The 18,680-nt window shown below is 27.4% G+C and overlaps 2 protein-coding genes across 6 annotated transcripts in view; both read left to right on the forward strand.

Annotated features, from left to right (window-relative positions):
- Positions 1-392: 392 nt before the first annotated feature.
- On the forward strand, positions 393-14,094 carry LOC138181087 (uncharacterized). Of its 4 annotated transcripts, none has more exons than XM_069115637.1 (20): positions 393-591; positions 3,693-4,079; positions 5,841-5,965; positions 6,101-6,267; positions 6,338-7,231; positions 7,307-7,473; positions 7,547-7,586; positions 8,877-9,044; positions 9,251-9,389; positions 10,532-10,735; positions 10,872-11,006; positions 11,098-11,274; positions 11,416-11,567; positions 11,640-11,719; positions 12,038-12,370; positions 12,471-12,738; positions 12,832-12,914; positions 13,000-13,219; positions 13,307-13,740; positions 13,834-14,094. In XM_069115637.1, the coding sequence occupies exons 2-20, from the start codon at positions 3,838-3,840 to the stop codon at positions 13,961-13,963; spliced, it is 4,158 nt and encodes a 1,385-aa protein (XP_068971738.1). In that variant the 5' UTR covers positions 393-591; positions 3,693-3,837; the 3' UTR covers positions 13,964-14,094. The 4 variants fall into 4 exon arrangements, with proteins under 4 accessions (XP_068971738.1, XP_068971736.1, XP_068971737.1 ...); XM_069115635.1 differs by having other exon boundaries at positions 394-591; positions 11,637-11,719; XM_069115636.1 differs by having other exon boundaries at positions 394-591; positions 3,707-4,079; positions 11,637-11,719.
- A 151-nt stretch (positions 14,095-14,245) lies between these two features.
- LOC138181092 (aquaporin-11) overlaps positions 14,246-18,680 on the forward strand; it is a 38,299-nt gene continuing 33,864 nt past the window's right edge. The window contains exons 1-8 of one of the 2 annotated variants that reach the window (XM_069115649.1): positions 14,549-14,666; positions 14,770-14,974; positions 15,307-15,522; positions 15,677-15,783; positions 15,869-16,098; positions 16,384-16,658; positions 16,925-17,063; positions 18,077-18,652. In XM_069115649.1, the coding sequence (XP_068971750.1) occupies positions 15,918-16,098; positions 16,384-16,658; positions 16,925-17,063; positions 18,077-18,273 (792 nt within the window). In that variant the 5' untranslated portion in view covers positions 14,549-14,666; positions 14,770-14,974; positions 15,307-15,522; positions 15,677-15,783; positions 15,869-15,917 and the 3' untranslated portion in view covers positions 18,274-18,652. Of the gene's footprint in view, positions 14,667-14,769; positions 14,975-15,306; positions 15,523-15,676; positions 15,784-15,868; positions 16,099-16,383; positions 16,659-16,924; positions 17,064-18,076; positions 18,653-18,680 lie in introns of those variants that run through there. The other variant, XM_069115648.1, reaches the window with a different exon arrangement.

Genomic DNA, 18,680 nt, shown 5'->3' on the forward strand with positions numbered 1-18,680 from the left:
AATACATTTTATTTGTGAATTTTACTTCCTAGTTCCTTGTAAATTTAAAAACATGAACAATATATTTATCTTACAATTCATTTTCTCTAAAGATATTAAAATCTAAAAAATAAATCGTTTGTAACAAATTGTAGTATTATAACGTGCAATTTATTATAAACTTTTAAGAAATTTCCATTAGAAAGGTTTGAGAATTATTACCTATATTCATTATTAACTCTATTTATATGCGTGAGTGAAGTAAGATTTTAATAATATAACGACTGTATCACTAAATAATGAACACAAATTAAGTATACGTTGTATTGGCATCTCACAGAAACTGTAGTTGGCATAACATACCAAATTTCGCGCCGTTAATGTTTTAGAAAACCGGACCCGGAAATTCTACTTCAGTGACGCAGTGGCGTAATCTTTTGCGGTCTATCGGTTGCTTTGCGATTCTTTCACGTAAACGGTAACGTAAAATGGCGAATTGGAATTGTTATTTACTTGCGCGAACTATAACGAAATAACTAGAATACAATCTAAGGAGTATTTACTACTGCCGAATTCGGGATTGTGTATTTATTTCTTCTTCTACAAACAACTGTAAGTATCATGGTTGTCAATTTAATAAAAAATTTATAACGTGTGCACTAGACGTCGATTCATATTCAAGTCGGTAATTCCGCATGTTTTTTATATGAAATTGACAATAAAATAGCTTTATAACATAGCAAAATGTAAATGTTCTTAGTGCTATTTCATTATAATTTTTGCTTAAGATAATTGAAATTTTGAAATAAGGTTATGGTAAAATTCTCAAACAGTTCTACCGTCATTTACTTCGCACGTTTCGATGTTGAATTGTAAATATATTTTATTATACATAGTAATATGTGTATTTCTAGTGCACGTGTTTACTTTTAATTTATTATTTTAATTTCTTAACAGATATATGGAAACCAGGTCGATTTGTTTCTTTGTTTTCTAGGTTATGATTCTGTGAAATTTAACTATTTCTCATAATTGAGATATTATTCCAAATTCTCATTTTGTATTTACAAGTGTAAAAACAATAATAATATTAGAAATCACACACAACATACACGCGCGCGCACGCACGCATGCACGCACGTACGCACACACCTACACGCACATAGTGAGATAATTTTTACATTCAATTTTATTCTGTACTTACATACTTACATATTATAATTCAATATATCATATTAATTATTGACTTATATTACATGTGTTATAAAAACTCCAATAATTCGTTAGAGATTTCCTCATCTGAATTTCAACATATCTCTTGTATTTAAATCTATTGAAAATTTTTTGTAACTATAAAATATGTATTTAAATCATATATTTTTATTGCATTGAGTAATAATTATTATAGTTATTGACAAAGTGATAATAAAAATATACAAATTTCCAAACAAAATATCTTAGAAACACATTCTTACTACAATGCTTATTTTATTAACAATACTTAACAATATTTTATTAACTATATTTTATTAACAAATTTCTTTTCTGTGTTCTATGTTTTCGATGATTTTTTGTACTTGACTAGATTTATATGGTTTTATACATGTATGTTGTGAACTATATTATTCACATTTATTCAGAAGTACTTTATGAGATTTTCTATGAAGCACTCTATGAACTATTTGAGTATATTAATTAAAGGTAATTTTAATAAGTGGATGGAGAAAATAATTTTGTGAAAAAACCGTATTTTTATTATCAAAAGAATATTTTAATTATTAATATTATTGAATATATATATAAAGCATGTCCTGTTTATCGGTTTACAAGCTATTATATTCTTGACTATTGAAAATACTAAAAAATGTTTCATATGAAAATTGTATGATTTTGTGAGAGAACAAGATTTTTTTAGTTTTTTATATTTAAAGGGATTTACAATGCCAATGTAATATTTTTTAAATTGAACTGCATTTTTTTATATGCCACCTGATGCATTCTTTAATTCTCTATAGGAATGTACATATTAAAGTACTCGGGTTGAAAAATGATTAGTTTAAAATATATTTTAATTTTAATTTTGTAAAACTTATTGTTTGGAAGACAAAGAAATCGTAAACATAAAAACACAGCGTTTTCTTTTCTTGTCTTTCATATGATAAGTTTTACTAGATTAAAGTCAAAAAATGCATCAAATAATGTATAGAAAAATGTACACATGTAGTTCCATTTAAAGAAGTTACATTGGCATTGAAATTTCTTTAAGTGAGAATGTAAACAATATCTTACTAAGTTTCCCCCATGAAATCAAACAACTTCCATATGAAACATTTTTTAGTATTTTCAATAATTAAGGAAATATAGCGTATGTACAAATAACAAGATATACTGTATGTATATGTGTATTACATTTTTGTAAACAGAAGATATAAATATTTTATATTAGTGAAAATGCACAAAATTTTAGAAAATATTTAGACAATCATAAAAGTTTTATTATATATAAATCAAACTATTATGTAAATTCTATTAGTTATTTAATATTATCAGAGAATAGTGAAATCATTACTTTTTAATAATATAGGAGTTTTGTAGTAAACTTTTTCTTTGTTAATGAAGTATTTATAGAGAACATTAAACATCATATTCTCAATAATATATTATTTACATTTTTATTAAGCTCTTACTATTGATATGAGAATACGTATTATATATATGATAATAGGACGTATCTCACAATGTGAAATAAAATAAACCTAAATATATTATGAAACTTCTTAAACATTGTATAGTACAGAAAATTGTGTAATCTATTATTCACATAAATTTGTCTGTATGCTATTTAAATAATTTCAAGATCATACAAATTCTTTTTCTTAAAATTTTGCATGCTACTATAAATTAGAAAGATATTTTTGTCTATAAGGTTTATTAGAATATATTCTTTACACGAAGAAAAAATAGCTTTTTATTATTAAAATTGTAAATCTTTGAAGCACATGTTGTACAACAATTTTTATATAGTTTGATCGTGCAACAGAAATTTATGTTTAGATTTCATTTTTAATTGTGATGTGATTTAAGGTGGTTTTATGCAATATTTAAAAAGCTGTGTGTAGGAGACTACTTAAGAAGTTTTACTTTATGTCTATTTATAAATAAAATAAAATATTTTTGGTATGCTTTTTATATTTATTAATGTTATATTTTGTAGCTCAATAAGATCTTGTTCTAGTTTCTATATACATATATAATATATACCTATTTTAAACATCTATCATAATATACATGAAATGTAATTAAAAAAAAGATTTTATAAAGTAAATGTAAAGTATTAATTTAAGAAAAAGTATAATTGCCATTCAGTTTGGGAATAAATTACTTTTTGCAAATATGTGATTTTTTATCTATAATTGGTATATGTAATTCTTTTGATATAGGTAAACAGTTTTATCATCAGTAATGTTATTATTCTTTGGTTTTACAAATCTGAACAAAAATTTAATATGATATGCATTCCAAAAAGCAGTGATGCAAATATATATTATCATTAACCAAGGTTAATTTAACCTGATCTAATATTACAATACATTTTTATTTTTAATGTTTGTTTATGTATTTTTATATTCACATTTTCTATGAAATAATAAAACTTAACTTATGTAAACATATATCATAGAAAAACACAAGTAATCTTAAATTACTTTTAATAGGTTTTATTGTGCAGATACTAATTCATCGTTCTACAGATATGATACTGATGGACTGGTGTAATTTGGCATAGTAGTGACATTGATTCATTTGATCTACATTGATTGACAAAAAATCATATTTGCAAGCATTTAAGTCTTAAATACTATGGCACAATATTATAATTTCGTGACCAATGCCAGTGGTACATTAACACTTGAAGAAGTGCAGAGAATTTGCTCTGTTGAGGGACAAAGTGTACAATTAGTTGTTGAAGACATAAATAATGGTGGTAATGGTTCTCAACAATTTTTGGCTTATACCACTGCACCACAAAACAGCGGGCAAGCGATATTTTCACAGCAAATTAATTTAGGGAGTCAAATTTCTGCAACACAATTGGATCAAGGGTAATTTGTGCGCATGCATTTTAATTATCCAAATATTGAAGTAGCAGTGTAGTATCTTCGTGCTTTTAGTCTTTTGTGTGTGTGTATGAGCGTGTGTGTGTATATATATATATGCACACACACACACACACATTAATATACATATTGCAATATAAAAACTGTTAGATACTCGAGGAAAACAAAGGGGGTATTGGTATGTGGTGCTTATGAAAACTAAATATCAATTATACAGCATGTTATTAGAATATAACAAATATTTTTATTCATGTTGCATTATGAAAATATATTTTATAGTATGTAATACGATTGCAATTATATAATAATTTAAATAAATTATTTTAATTACACACAATTTTGTAAATAGATCTATATAATTTCATGTATATGTATAATGTGTTTAGAATAAAATTATATTGTGTCAGCATTTCAATTTGTAATTCTAACAGACAATTATGTCTGTTTTGATATGTTTTATAGAAATATAGCATATTAATAAAAACTTCTTAAGGTTGTCTTCTAGCTATATATGTAGAAACATGATGTATTAAAAAAGTTATGAATTTGCTTCTGTTAATAAAATTATTAAGAATAATAGTGCATTGTTTATTTGTAACACTGAAATGTAAATTTAAAATATATTACACTAGTGTATATATATATACATACATATATGTGTGTATATGTATATGTATTGTACATGTGTGCCTCAAAGAAATCTTTTGTAATTACACAGTAGGTTTTCTGATTTAATAATGAAATATTGTATTTGGGTGATCTAAATCATAGTAAATTTATGTAAGCATGTAAAATCTGGGCATATCATATCAATTCCATTATTCACTTCATGTCACTTTATGAAATAAGTCACAACAAACAAGTATAGAAATATAACACAACAAATAAGTGTAATTATATCATTCATTCATTGAATATCGAATGTATTAACAATTTGCTAAAATTATAAAATATCATAAAATTATAATCATATAACATGATAGGAACACATAACTATGAAAGAATAAACTAATTTCAAATATAAGGTATAATGTGCACTAATAAACCAAATATTTTTAAATAATAATATGATGAAATATATGTTTCTGAACTTCTTTATTTTATTAAATATTAATATATATTTGCCATTTATGTATACATATAATTATATTACATTAAATTTTCTGTGTTTTGAAATTTGTTTTCCCTAAATTTCTTTTAGTGATTTATATGCATCTGTTAGCTCTATGAATTCAATAATTAATTGTTCACATAACAATAATATTACCAAATTCATCTTAAAAAGTTCGTATGCAATAAGTTATAATACAAGTACATTAAAATGTACTTTTTATTAACATAATCCATTTATTAATAATTGCATTAAAGTATCATGGTGCTGACCTTATAAAATTAAAAATTTTGTATTTGGTAATATAGTATATGTATCAGAATATATATGAAATGGAAGAATTAATTATATTTTATAGAATGCAATTAAAAATATAGCAATGCACCCCTTTTTCCTCGTGCTTCTCACTTATAAACATTATACACATAATTGACATGTAGGGACCATAAAACATATCTTCAATCACAATTTATTTATGTGTCATCAGAACCATTCATTAGAAGTATATTTAGTTGATTTATAAATGTATACTAATGTCTCAGACAGGAAGTAGTTTGCACTATTTTGTTAAAATGTTTGTTGTTTTGAGTTTTCTCATATTTCAACTTATTGAAATGATGCATTTTTACTTTCAGACAAAACGTTTTTATAATCAAAACAAATACAAATGAATTAACTTCACCCCAAGGTATATTAAAGGCTACGACAGTAAATGATAATACTGTAGGTGGGAACATTGTAAACATTGTGGATAATAAAGGTAAATTTAATGAATTTGTATAGCATCTTAATAGTGCATTAAATCCAAGAATTTACACTAATATGTAAAAGGAAGAGTTTTATGGTTACAATGAAAGAGTAAAGCAACTTATAAGAACATTGTTTTCTTATTTAGGTTCCAAAACATTTATAGGTTGTAATAATGATGGGCAACAAATACAATGGATAAAAATGCAAGAAAATAGTATCAATGTAAATGCAGTTTCAAAACAGAATGCATTGATATCAGAAAAAATTCAAACTGGCAATTTAAATGAAAATCAAAATAATTCTTCTTCACAAGTAAGTGTAAAGAATCATAATAGTTTTATTTTGCAAATTATTAAGTGCAATAACAGTTATATATTTTTAGAATCTTCTACATGGACTTTGTGAATTATCTTCATCGAATACTGAAATTGTAAAAAGAAAACCACTTAAATCATACCAAAACAGAAATCGATTATCAACAAATAGTGTACAAATAGGAACATCATCCATTGACAGGGTGAATGTAACAAATAACATTGGAACTCAAATACCAAACGCTAATGCGTCTATCAGAGCATCTACACCATTTTGTAATAAAACAATTAGTCCCATTGGACAGAATGTGACACAAATTTCTACACAAATACATTCTCCTTTGAGTACAGTTCATAGTAGACCTCAAGCTCCTACCTTGCCAAAAAGTTCCTTAAAAGTGCAACAGCCTAAAATGGAACAAACAAGATTAAAACAAATGCAAAATCAAAGACAAGTGCAAAATGATCAAAGATTACAAGGAAATAATACGCAGAGATTATCAAATATTGCTTCACAATCAGTGCAAAGTTCATTGAATAATCCACGGCAACAAACAACTACAAATTCAGTACAACAGAAACAAATGTCATCGTCATCACAATTACAATTTCAGAAACAAACCACACCGCAAAAATCTCAGTATGAACAATCACCACTTTCACCTCCATCTCAAAATGTGCTTAATACTATGGATGTTGAATCTCTGGAATCTTCATCACTCAGTGAAAAAGATCCAATAAATCAACAAAGTTTTCCTTCGCAAACTGATTCAGAAAATGGTTCTACTGAAAGTATCGCTTATCTTGAAAAAGTTATTCATAATCCAACAAATACTAAAGTTCAACCTCAAATACAAGGAAATACTGCAAAAATGTTAGTTATGCTTTCCAATGGTGAACAGAGATTAATTACATTTGACATACCTAATGAAGATTGTACAGTTCAAGATTTACTGGAACAGGTATGTTAATAGTCACCAAAAGAAATTTTACAAAAATTGTTAATTGAATTAATTAAAAATGATTTGCATTTGTAGGCAAATATTGTATTTTGTGGGAAAACAAGTGTCTCTTTAGTTTCTGATCCTATGTTGGGTATCAATTACATTGTAGAAGCTGGGCCTGGTGCAGTTGCTTCATATGATATGAGTGAAAATGATAGTTCTCAAGATAGTGCAAATACTAATTTAGACAATTCTCATAGGTAAGCTTTTAAATATATCACTGATTGAAGTTAACACATAAAATATTTTTATATATTATATTGAACATTTCAGTTCACCAGATGAGAATAGTAATCCCGTACAACAAAATGAGGTAAGTTGTAATTTTTTAGTTTTATACAACAACTTCTGATAATATATAAAACATTTATTTAATTTTTGGTTTGTAATAATATAGTTTATATAAACATTTTTATAATTATGTATTTTATATTTATGCATAAAAAGCAGTAACACTGTAAGCATGTTTTGCTTAACTAAAATGAAATCATGCTAGAGAAGTATTCAATGTCTTTTTGAAGGAATAATAAAATAAAAATTATTTTAATTTTGATACATGAAATAAAATATATTACATAGATGTATATATTTTTGAAGCCTAGCTTGTAAGCTAGTTTGTAACTGCACTAAAAATCTATGAAATTTCTATGAATGTTAATGTCATAACTAAGTTATATAACTATTACCAGAATAAAAATGAATAATAATAAAATATGAAACAATAACAAATCAAATTATCATAAGAATTATGTGAAGAATAAATGTCATAAATAATTAATATATAAATTTTGGTTGATACATGAATTTTTAATGCAATTAATATGTGAATTGATTGAACCATTTTTTCACAGAAATGTTTATATAACGCATCTCTTCGTATTTGTAATGATTGATATTGCATGAAAGTAACAAATTATTTAATATTGATGAAACAGCGTGTAAAATGCATGAAGCCTCTTTTTAAATTGCTTATATATTTAAACATTGAAAAGCTACACATAGAGATTAATTTTAGAGAGTAATTACACATCAAATTTCTCTTTAAATTTATTACCTTAATTTAAAATCTATGTATAACAATATACGTATAACATCTATCATGAATTGTTAAATCTATATATTAAATGATATAGTTATATTGTTAAGTATAAGTTTAAATTAGATATTTAATTTTTATATTTCGGCTAAGAATGTTCTTTTGCATGAAATTTAAATTTTTATTTCATTAAAGGCATTTACATAGCATTTCTAAAAATTTTAACGGAATTACTGACAAAAATAATTATTAATTAGGAACATCATATAAATCATCATTTACATACATTATTTGTCATATAGACAAATACTATTATTGAAACAATTAAATAAACAAAAATATAGAATGTAGAATATTAAAATTATGACTACAGTGCACACATTGAATGGTCCACGTTTTTCGTAAATTTTAATCATTCTATTATCATAGCACAATTATATTTATTTATAATATGGTAACATATTACATAACAATGAATTTTATTTCTTTTACATATAATAAAGATATTTTTTTAATATAAATGTATTTTTCATATCTTTTATTTATTATTTTCGATATGTCTTGCAGGAACCTATATACATTGAAGGAATGTTGGCTGTCTGTTCCCACTGTGGTATCAGTTCTATTGACTTTAATCGATGTCTAAGATGTAAAAGAAAATTACCCAAAGATGTGAAATCTATATCAATGACAATGGGTATGCAAGAAAAGAAAGAAACAATGCTAACTATTGACGTAAGGATTATAAGGCTCTAAGAAATCAATATTCTAGATCTATCTAAGATTAAAATTTGTGATATTAACTTGTCATCTCCGTATAAATTTAGTTTAAAGTCCATTATAATATCTATTTTACTAAATGTAATATAAATACTTTATGATACAAATATAATTTATAATATAAATCTTTAAGTTTGTATTATTATGTTAATTTTTTGTAGACTTTTTACAAGAAAAATAACGAACGAAATTCATCGGCAAAATTAGAGAAATTGGAGCGAGATGGGTCTGTGTATAAACGTGGAAGGGGAAGAGGAAGAGGCGGCGTTTCAAGACCAAGGCCTATTCATAAAGAGCCAGGTAGAAAAAATAATTTATATGATTTTATTCAACGATACAATATTATCTTGTGTAAGTTTAAACAGTATGGCTGAACATCTCTGTTGCATTTGAATATAGCAGAAAGAAAAATGAGCAAAATAATACAATTTTCCAAAAGGAAATATGATAGTGGAAGGAATATTTTTCTCAAGGTCATCAATATTTTTTTAAATGGAACCATATGTTTTGTTTAATGCTTGAACTAAAGAGAAATTAAAAACAAAAATCAATGGTATGTATTTACATTGTATGCCTAACACACTGCGAGATATTTGATGTGAAAGATATATAGAAATAAATGCTTAAGAAATATTTATTTGAATGTACATCCTAACTTTACTACTTTGTATATTTGACACATTATTCAAGTAATATCTATAATATAATCATGTCTACACAAGAGATTATATTCATGATTAAAGTGATTTATTGTTTAAAATCATAATAATGTGAAGTAACATATTTAGCTTCTTTTGATTACTTGTTAAATGATCGATGACGATAACATTCATGTTAATAATGACATAATTTATAGTAAACACTACTTCATATATATATGTATTAATTTTCATTATTTAGCTTCTTTTGATTACTTGTTAAATGATCGATGACGATAACATTCATGTTAATAATGACATAATTTATAGTAAACACTACTTCATATACATATGTATTAATTTTCATTATTATTATTGTTATATTTCTAAACATGCTAAACGTCTAAAATATTAATAGTTTATGTTTCTTTAAATTTGAACATTTTTTAAAGCTTTATATTTTCTTCTTTCTTTTTTCGAATTTTTCGGAACTATAAATGTGTTGTAGGTCTTGTCTCATATATTATTTCGCGATGTGTCTAAATATATAAATAAGTTAATACTTTCTTTTTCTTTTTTATTGTAATGTCAGAAATTTGAATAAAGGCATTAATAATTTAGAAAACATGGAACGAACGACCTTGAGAAAAATACTGTTTCTATTATCGTACTTTTGTGTCTTACAATTGAATCGAATAATCTTTATTACTATAATTATGTTTATATACAACAAAAATTTTGAAGTGAATTCTTTTATATATCTTATGACATACAGACAGCTCAGACATGATATTTCTTATACAGAGTGTCTGACAATATCATCTGACGAAGAGGAGGAAGGCAAAATTAAAAAACCGGAAGGCTCTAGTAACAATATATTTTCAAACGACGCAAGTAATAATTTTAGTGAAGAAATGGAAACCATTCTTGAGAAGGAACCAGTAATTACGAACAATTCTATTTCTAGCGTGAGTTCTGATTATGCTATGGAGAGTGAAGATATTAAAGGTATCTTGCAATATGCTTCATACTTTACGTATTTTACATATGTATATGATTTCTATAAAATACGTTGATTTCAATTTATTGCATTTTGAATGTAATTATATATAAAATGAGAAAACGCGAAAATAAATATTTTCAGATAATTCTCTTCAATCTCCACATACTTCTTTGTTGTGTCGAACAGTAAGGATAGGATCTTATAAATATGTTCCTCGAGAGAGAGTCATAATCTCGCAAACTGGAGTAAGATTTGGTGTACCCCTATTAGAAGATGGTAATCTTTTACTAATTATTATATGTTCATAATTATATGTTATTTTGATAGGTATTTGTCATATAAAAATATTCGCGCATTTTTGTTGCAGATAAAACTTTCGTAGCATTAGAAGTTAAAATCCAAGATATAGTAAAAGTGCTAATTCATTTTGGCAAAGCAATGCCAGTGCTTTTCTTTTATACATCTACTAATACTGGAGCTATGATTCGCGAATTATTAGGAATGCAGGATCCAAAAGGGCCATATTATGATCCTGCTGGAAAAGGTATCAACTTTAAAATATATTATACTTTATAATATATTTTACATATATATATATATATATATATATATATATATATATATATATATATATATATTTATTTATTTATTTATAAATGAAATGAGAATGTTAACATTTTTACAGATCATACACATAAACGGATAACTTTACTACCAGAGAAATTATCCGAAGAATCGAAAGTTGTGCTAAAATCTTTGTTTTCGCGAAGACGCTTGTTAGAAGAATTAAGCTCAAAGGAGGCAAATGATATCCTTGTACGAGCATCGCCGAAAGATGTGAGTAATATATGTTATTGATAAGTATGTAAAATTACTATCTCTCAAATATAATTCGTCTTCTTTCAGAAGCTAAAAATACAAAGCTCATCTAGAAAAGAAAATCAAACTGGAACAACAACTAATTCAAATGTCAATGGCGGTATACAGACGTAAGAAACAAATTTAATTACAGAATTAGAATAAATAATCATATTTATACTATTTCCTTTTTTTTCTTCTTATTTTACTTGGGAATGAGTTGATGGTAACAATTAATATTTTAAATTGAAACTTATACTTTTTATTATATTTATAGTTTCTATAACTAATATTGAAACTTCTTCATTCTCGGGATATTTTTCAAAGCTGGTCAAATAAATGTTAACATAATCTGTTTCTTCTTATATTCTTCACTTTTGTTTGAAACATTTCCTTTTTACAATTAACAGTTTTCACTTTTCGTATAACGTACGATTTGTTATTTACAGAATAACTGTATATCCTCCACCACCTGCAAAAGGCGGTATAGCGATTAACACTGAAGATTATTTATGTCTTGGGGAGGATCAGTTTTTAAACGATGTAATTATAGACTTCTATCTAAAATATTTGACACTGGAGGTGTTATCAGAATCTGATCAACATAGAACTCATGTATTCAGTTCATATTTTTATAAACGATTAACAAGTCCACATGCTCAAGCAGGTGAAACTAATGTACCTCTTTCACCTGCTGCCAAGAGACATGCAAGAGTACAAAAGTGGACGAAAAACGTTAACATATTTGAAAAAGATTTCATTATAATTCCTATAAATGAACAGTAAGTACTTATCTTTCTCAAATGCTCAATTCTGTTTTTATGTCTCTATTTAATCTAAAATATTTCCAAGTGACACTTGTTATGTAAAATAATATTACAGTGCCCATTGGTTTTTGGCTATTATTTGTTTCCCTGGTTTGGTGGGTAAAGTTTTTGCACAGCCAAAACGATGTGATGAAAATGATGTTCGCAAGACTGTACAAAAAAGTAAAAAATTAAAGGAAGTAAAACTACAAGCTGTTACGATTGGAAGTACAACTCTCAAACCAGTGACAACTACTGTGACTATAGATCAAGGTGATGATGGTTCAGAAAGAGACGAAGCTGAAGGTGATGACGAAGAAATGGAGATGGATAGCGAAGATGATGTAAGTGTGCCGCAAACTAAGTTATGTTTTAATATAGATTATAATAAATTATAAATGTATCAAAGTATATGCTATTGGCAATTTCTAATGTAGGATGAATCAGAAAATGCAGAAAATAAAGGTTTATCTCCAAATGTTGAACCAAATATACAGCAGGAGAAAGAGACTATAAAAGTGTAAGTATTTGCATATACTTTTAAAACAAGTGACGTTCCAAATAGGATACTATATTTATTCATATTTTTATTTTATTTTTTATAGACCCTGCATATTAATATTTGACTCTCTTGCGGGGGCAAGTAGAGCACGTGTAGTAGCTACATTAAGAGATTACTTAAGCTGTGAGTATGTTGCAAAAATGGGAAATGAGAAAGTGTTTTCAAAAGATACTATTAAAGGAGCATCGTTGAAAGTTCCTCAGCAATCAAATTTCACTGATTGCGGATTATATGTATTACAATACGTAGAGAGCTTCTTTAAAGTAGGTTTATTTTTTTAGTTTACATCATTGGTATAATTGGTAGCTGAGGTAGCATTACAAATTGTACAATAATACATTTTTTTTCAGAATCCCATTAAAGATTATACATTGCCAATAAAGACACTGAAAAATTGGTTTGAGGAAATAGTAGTAACAAGGAAAAGGGAAGAACTCTCTAAACTATTGATTAACTTAATGATTGCAGGAAAAGGAGATAGAAATATAACAATACCAACTGTAAATTTTCCCACACAAGATGGTAAACTAAAAACTAAGGCTGAGAATCATGTTGATATAAAATCTGTGAAAACAGATGTTGAAGATAAGAAAAAGCCTATACTAGATGGGGAAAATCGTATTAGTAATAATATACCAAATCAAACAGAAAATACAGAACCAACTACTGAGGTAGTTAGTAGAACTACATACCAGATCATTCCGTATTCTCCATGTACAAGTTCTAGTTCATCTGAAAGTAATTCAACAGAAATGTTTACTGAGACTAAGACTCCACATCCAAGGTAAATACAAAATTTTACAATTTAACCTATTGTTAAGTACAGATTATTCTGCGATAAAACCGATAAACTTTAATTAATTAATTTTTATTGTAGATCATCAAGCGAAACAATGTCCTACTTAAAGTCAAAACGGATTTCCAGGTTAATGACAAAAACTGAGAATCAAGATGATTCTCAAGCGGCCAAAAAGCACAAAGGAGAGTCATTTGATTCTTGTAAATAAATGTTACTTTCTTTTTTATAATGATAAAGTTAGTCCACACTCATAAATAAACATGGAATCATTTACCTATGTAATAAATGTAGTTAATACTTCATAAAACGAATAAAAACATCCAATCATAACTGTATAAACTGAAAGTTTTATTTGCTTTTATAACGATTATTTTTGTGTTAATCAGAAATAGACAATCGTATTATAAAATTTATTTATCATTTGTACTTTAAAGACATTTTTGTAATCTGGAGTAGTCAAAACATTTAGTACTTTAAATATGTAAAACTAAGTATTTAGTTGATTGGTTGAGCGTTAAATTCATACTTCCTTTCGGGCATACCGGTTTTATTTCGTTACAATTCAGGCCAACTAACTGTATCAATGTCATTATGGTGTAGAATTTACTGCATTCAGCAGTCTGAATTGTTTGGAAACAAACGAATGTTATGGAATTAAAAATTTATAACCGGCCAGATCAAATTATTCTTTAAAGGTTGTAATACAAACACAATTTGTAAGCATTAAATTTACATTGTTGTAAGCATGAGTGGAAGATTTATAATTTATTCTTCTACACGTGTACATAAATTTGCTTTTCGATTTTTGAAATACGAATCAAAGTAACGATATGAACAAGTAAATTGAATAAATAAAATGAATGAAATGCTTCTAGTTAGTTGCAAAATAATTGAATAATACTTGGTGACAGGTATAATTGTTATTCATATTTACGAAAAATTGTCTGTTCAGTTTCGTCATAAGATTATTTTGAAACATATTCGATATCTAACGTGATGCGGATGTACAACCAGGTAATTTGGGAGACCAGCTATTTAAAGCTACGCGACATATTCACACAAATATATTCAATTACACTCGATGGTTTTAAATAACAGCTAAGCAAAATCTTGCTGTGCGCGAAAGAAAGGAAGAGATCGAGAAATAGATTTACAAGCATTGTGTGAATGTTTGCTCGGGAAGAGATGAGAAAAGCGAATGAAATTTGGTGGTAAATATGTAAGTTTATATTACGTTCACGAGAATCACTTGGAACCATAGTTTGTCGAATGATGTTTTGCGTAATAATTTGCTGTTGCATAATGTTCCTATATTTTGTATATACATACATGTATTATAATGTTAATGTGTAATAACTTACAAACTTAAAGTTAACTATATTTTGATGCTAAATACATTATTTTTCTAGACCAGAATACATGTAACAATATACTCGCGCATTGTTACTGTAAGAGTATAATTAAATTATTGTGGTAGATTGTTTTTAACAACTTTTTTAGTGTACGAAATATTGACAATAATTGCATTATGATTTCTTGTTATGCTTGTAGTTTGGGCCACGATATAGGCAGCCTGGATTAAAAGTATTCGTATAGTATGAACGTGAAAATTGGGAAGACTGTGTTCTTTATGTTAATAATTACATTGATATACAGATGATCGCACGTTATACAGCAATGTTAGCAGTAATAAATATAACAAAATAAAAGAGTTAACTGCGGTACTTTGTAACATATGACAATCGAAAATTCACATAAGGGAAAAAAGTATTCGTACATTACGATAGATTACCAATTTATATTACAATTAATATTTTGTAAGATTGCCCTTTCCACGAATAATCGTTTGCATGCTATTTGGCATGAAGTGTATTAAGTTCTTAACAAAATTTACTGATATTTCACTCCATTGTTCTCGCAGAGCCTCTTCAAGATATTTTTTTGGTTTCATATGGTGTTTTGTTATTCTTTTTCCGAATTCCCACTATATGTGCTCAAGTTTTAAGCTCGACGATTACGGTCGTATAGGTAATGTATGGGGTGCATTATACCAGCAGTCATTAACATATATAAACATTTATTCATGATTTTGTAATTTTGTTTTTTTTTTTAGTTTCCGTTTTACGATATCGAGCTTGTGCATACTATATTCGATCAACACCATGGCTGCAACGATAATTGCTTTGGCAGTTTCTACACTGTATATTGTATTTACAAGTCTCATAGCTTACTGGATGAGAAGATATACCAATTATTATATACAAGATCCGTTTGTAAGGTCCCTATTTTTAGAAGGTATTGCTACCGGTGAACTTTGCGGAGCATGTTTCGAATTAATAATAAGTAAGTTTACCGAATTTATAGTCAATAATTTCTAATTGGTAACTCTATAAATTTTACAAAATTTGATACGAAATTTATTAAGCTAATAATGTTTTTACTTATGTACATGTATATGTATCGAATTTTATTCTTTTTTTTTTTATGTGTACCTGTAACAGCTAATATTTTTTAATGGAATACTATGTATAATTACAATTCTATTAGCGTCAAATTATAAGAACGTTATATTTTTTCGGTATAAATTTTTCAGTACATATTATCTGTTTTAATTATAATGTACCTTAGTTGCGGATAACTGGGGTGTTTCTATGTATGGCGTATATTTATTCGTACTGACGATTTGGTGGTCTATGAATTGGGAAGACGCTACCGCTTGTCCCTACACGCACATCGAAGACGTTGTCAATGGAACGAAGTCAGTGCGCGATGCTTTCCTTTTAATATGGGCCGAACTTGTCGGCGGTCTTGCCGTTTTTAGATACGTTCAATTACTTTGGGCACTCGAAATTGTTTCGACGCACAAACACAAAGCATTCGAAGATTGTACTACCGATCTACAAGTAAGTGTGATAATAAATTACAAACTTTTCTCAACTGTTTGTAATAGGCTTGCTTCTTTCGTTCGAAAATGTATCAAAAATAGTCTTTTCGCGATAGTGACGTATGCAAGAACATAAGATAAAAATCACTACATTTTTCGTGAATCTTTAAGACTATTATAATACCCTCGTTAACGTTAGTGCCCTATCGGGATATATGAGATTAAAAAATCATAGTTTTCATAAATTCTAGCGAAAATTATGCGAGTGTCTCTTCTATCTTTAAGGTGCCTGTAATATTTGGAGCATTTATAGAATGCGTGGCAACTTGTATATATAGGGTGGTCTCACGTGGCTTGAGCGAGATAAATTCGAAGATTAGTGTTATTCTTGATTCCTTCGTTGGAACAACTTTGGTTATTGCAGGTTTGATTAATTTATATCACGATTCGTCTTGTAAAAAATTTTGTTCATTTATTTACCTACGTTAATCTTTAGTTATTTACATATCCCTTTTAGTTTTCTAACTACAGGGTATCTAAGCTGTATAAAAATAGAAACTTTCATTCGTTTTTGTACATATATTCTTTCGCGGTTTATAAATATTTAGATTTAGATGTTTGATATGACTTTAATAGGTCAACGCAATCGCCTTTAACAAATTAATATAAACTAATGGGAAATAACAGCTGAATCGATCCATATTTTTGAATACATGTACGTACGTTGTATATGTGTATCCTTATATAATATATATTTCTTTATTCACTCTTGAATTCTTTCAACTCTTTTCTGTAAATGTGGAAATTGTACATAAACTTTTTGAATGTAGGGATATATTTGAATTATTCGAATATTCGAATATATTCGGATCGTAAATATAATTTTTTTCGTGTTCAAATATACAATAATGTAAGTTTTCCATCGAAAATTGTCTGCTTCGATCATTCGAAGAAATTTCTCTCATCGAGCAATAATAAGTACGAACATAACAACACTTTAAAGTCCTTTGAATTATTACATTTTTTATTATTTTTACAGATGCGAAAAATAAATTCATAATTTGTTTGCTTCCCCAGAAACGATTAAAAATTCGCTTGGAATAACTCGAATAACGCTTAGTTTTTTTTCACATTTTCCTATATTTCTTTTATTTTCGTTTGTTTTTTCTTCTTATTTCGAGAAAAGTTTCTTTACGATTTCACCTCACTACGATCCTTTCACCTTAGTAAATCTGGCATCTTGAAGAAAACGTATTACACTTTTCGCAATTTAAGAACTGAAAATGTTTGCGAGTAATCAAATCTGTTCGTTGCAAATATTAGATACTCTGTATTATCGTATCATGGCCATAGATTAGACTCTTGTTTTCGATGTGAACACTTGTTGATGATCGTGTTGATACACTTATACTCGATTTATTTTCACGCTGATTTCAGCTTTCGATTATTCCGGCGGCTACTTCAATCCCGCGCTGGCCACCTCCTTGAAATACGGATGTTTAGGAACTTCCTTTATGGAGCACGTGATAGTCTATTGGGTGGGTGCGTGTGCGGGTTCCATCGCCTCTTTACGAGTATATAGGCTACCGTTTGTTCAACGATATGTGGAACAATATAAAGAGAAAACGCTTTAAGTCACCGACAGTGAAACATCGGGTCGTTGCACGAGTTTGTTGGTTTTCTGTTTGCCCGACTTTCCCGTTGTTTGTTTTATCTTATTCCCTGTTTTCTGTCTGAGTTACCGTTCTACGAAGTAACGTCTAAGTTTATACATACTTGTATCGAGTCTCTCAGATTGTTACAATATTTGCGCACAAACAATTTCTCGAGAGCGGTCACCCTTCTCGCACGTTTACAAAGTAGGAACATTTTTAGATATTGTAGGGTGATGATAGTGCTACGATGATTTGAGTTGAAATTAGTGTAAAATTATCCATAGCGAGCGATGCGTGTAATTAGCATAATGTATCATAATTGTACAATAAAAGTACAAATAAAAGTTTTGCGAATAAATTGGAAATATTACATTCTGAGATATTTA

The sequence above is a fragment of the Bombus flavifrons genome, chromosome 6 (genome assembly GCF_040668555.2).
Source record: "Bombus flavifrons isolate JBK064 chromosome 6, iyBomFlav1_principal, whole genome shotgun sequence".
Taxonomy (NCBI): Eukaryota; Metazoa; Arthropoda; class Insecta; order Hymenoptera; family Apidae; genus Bombus; species Bombus flavifrons.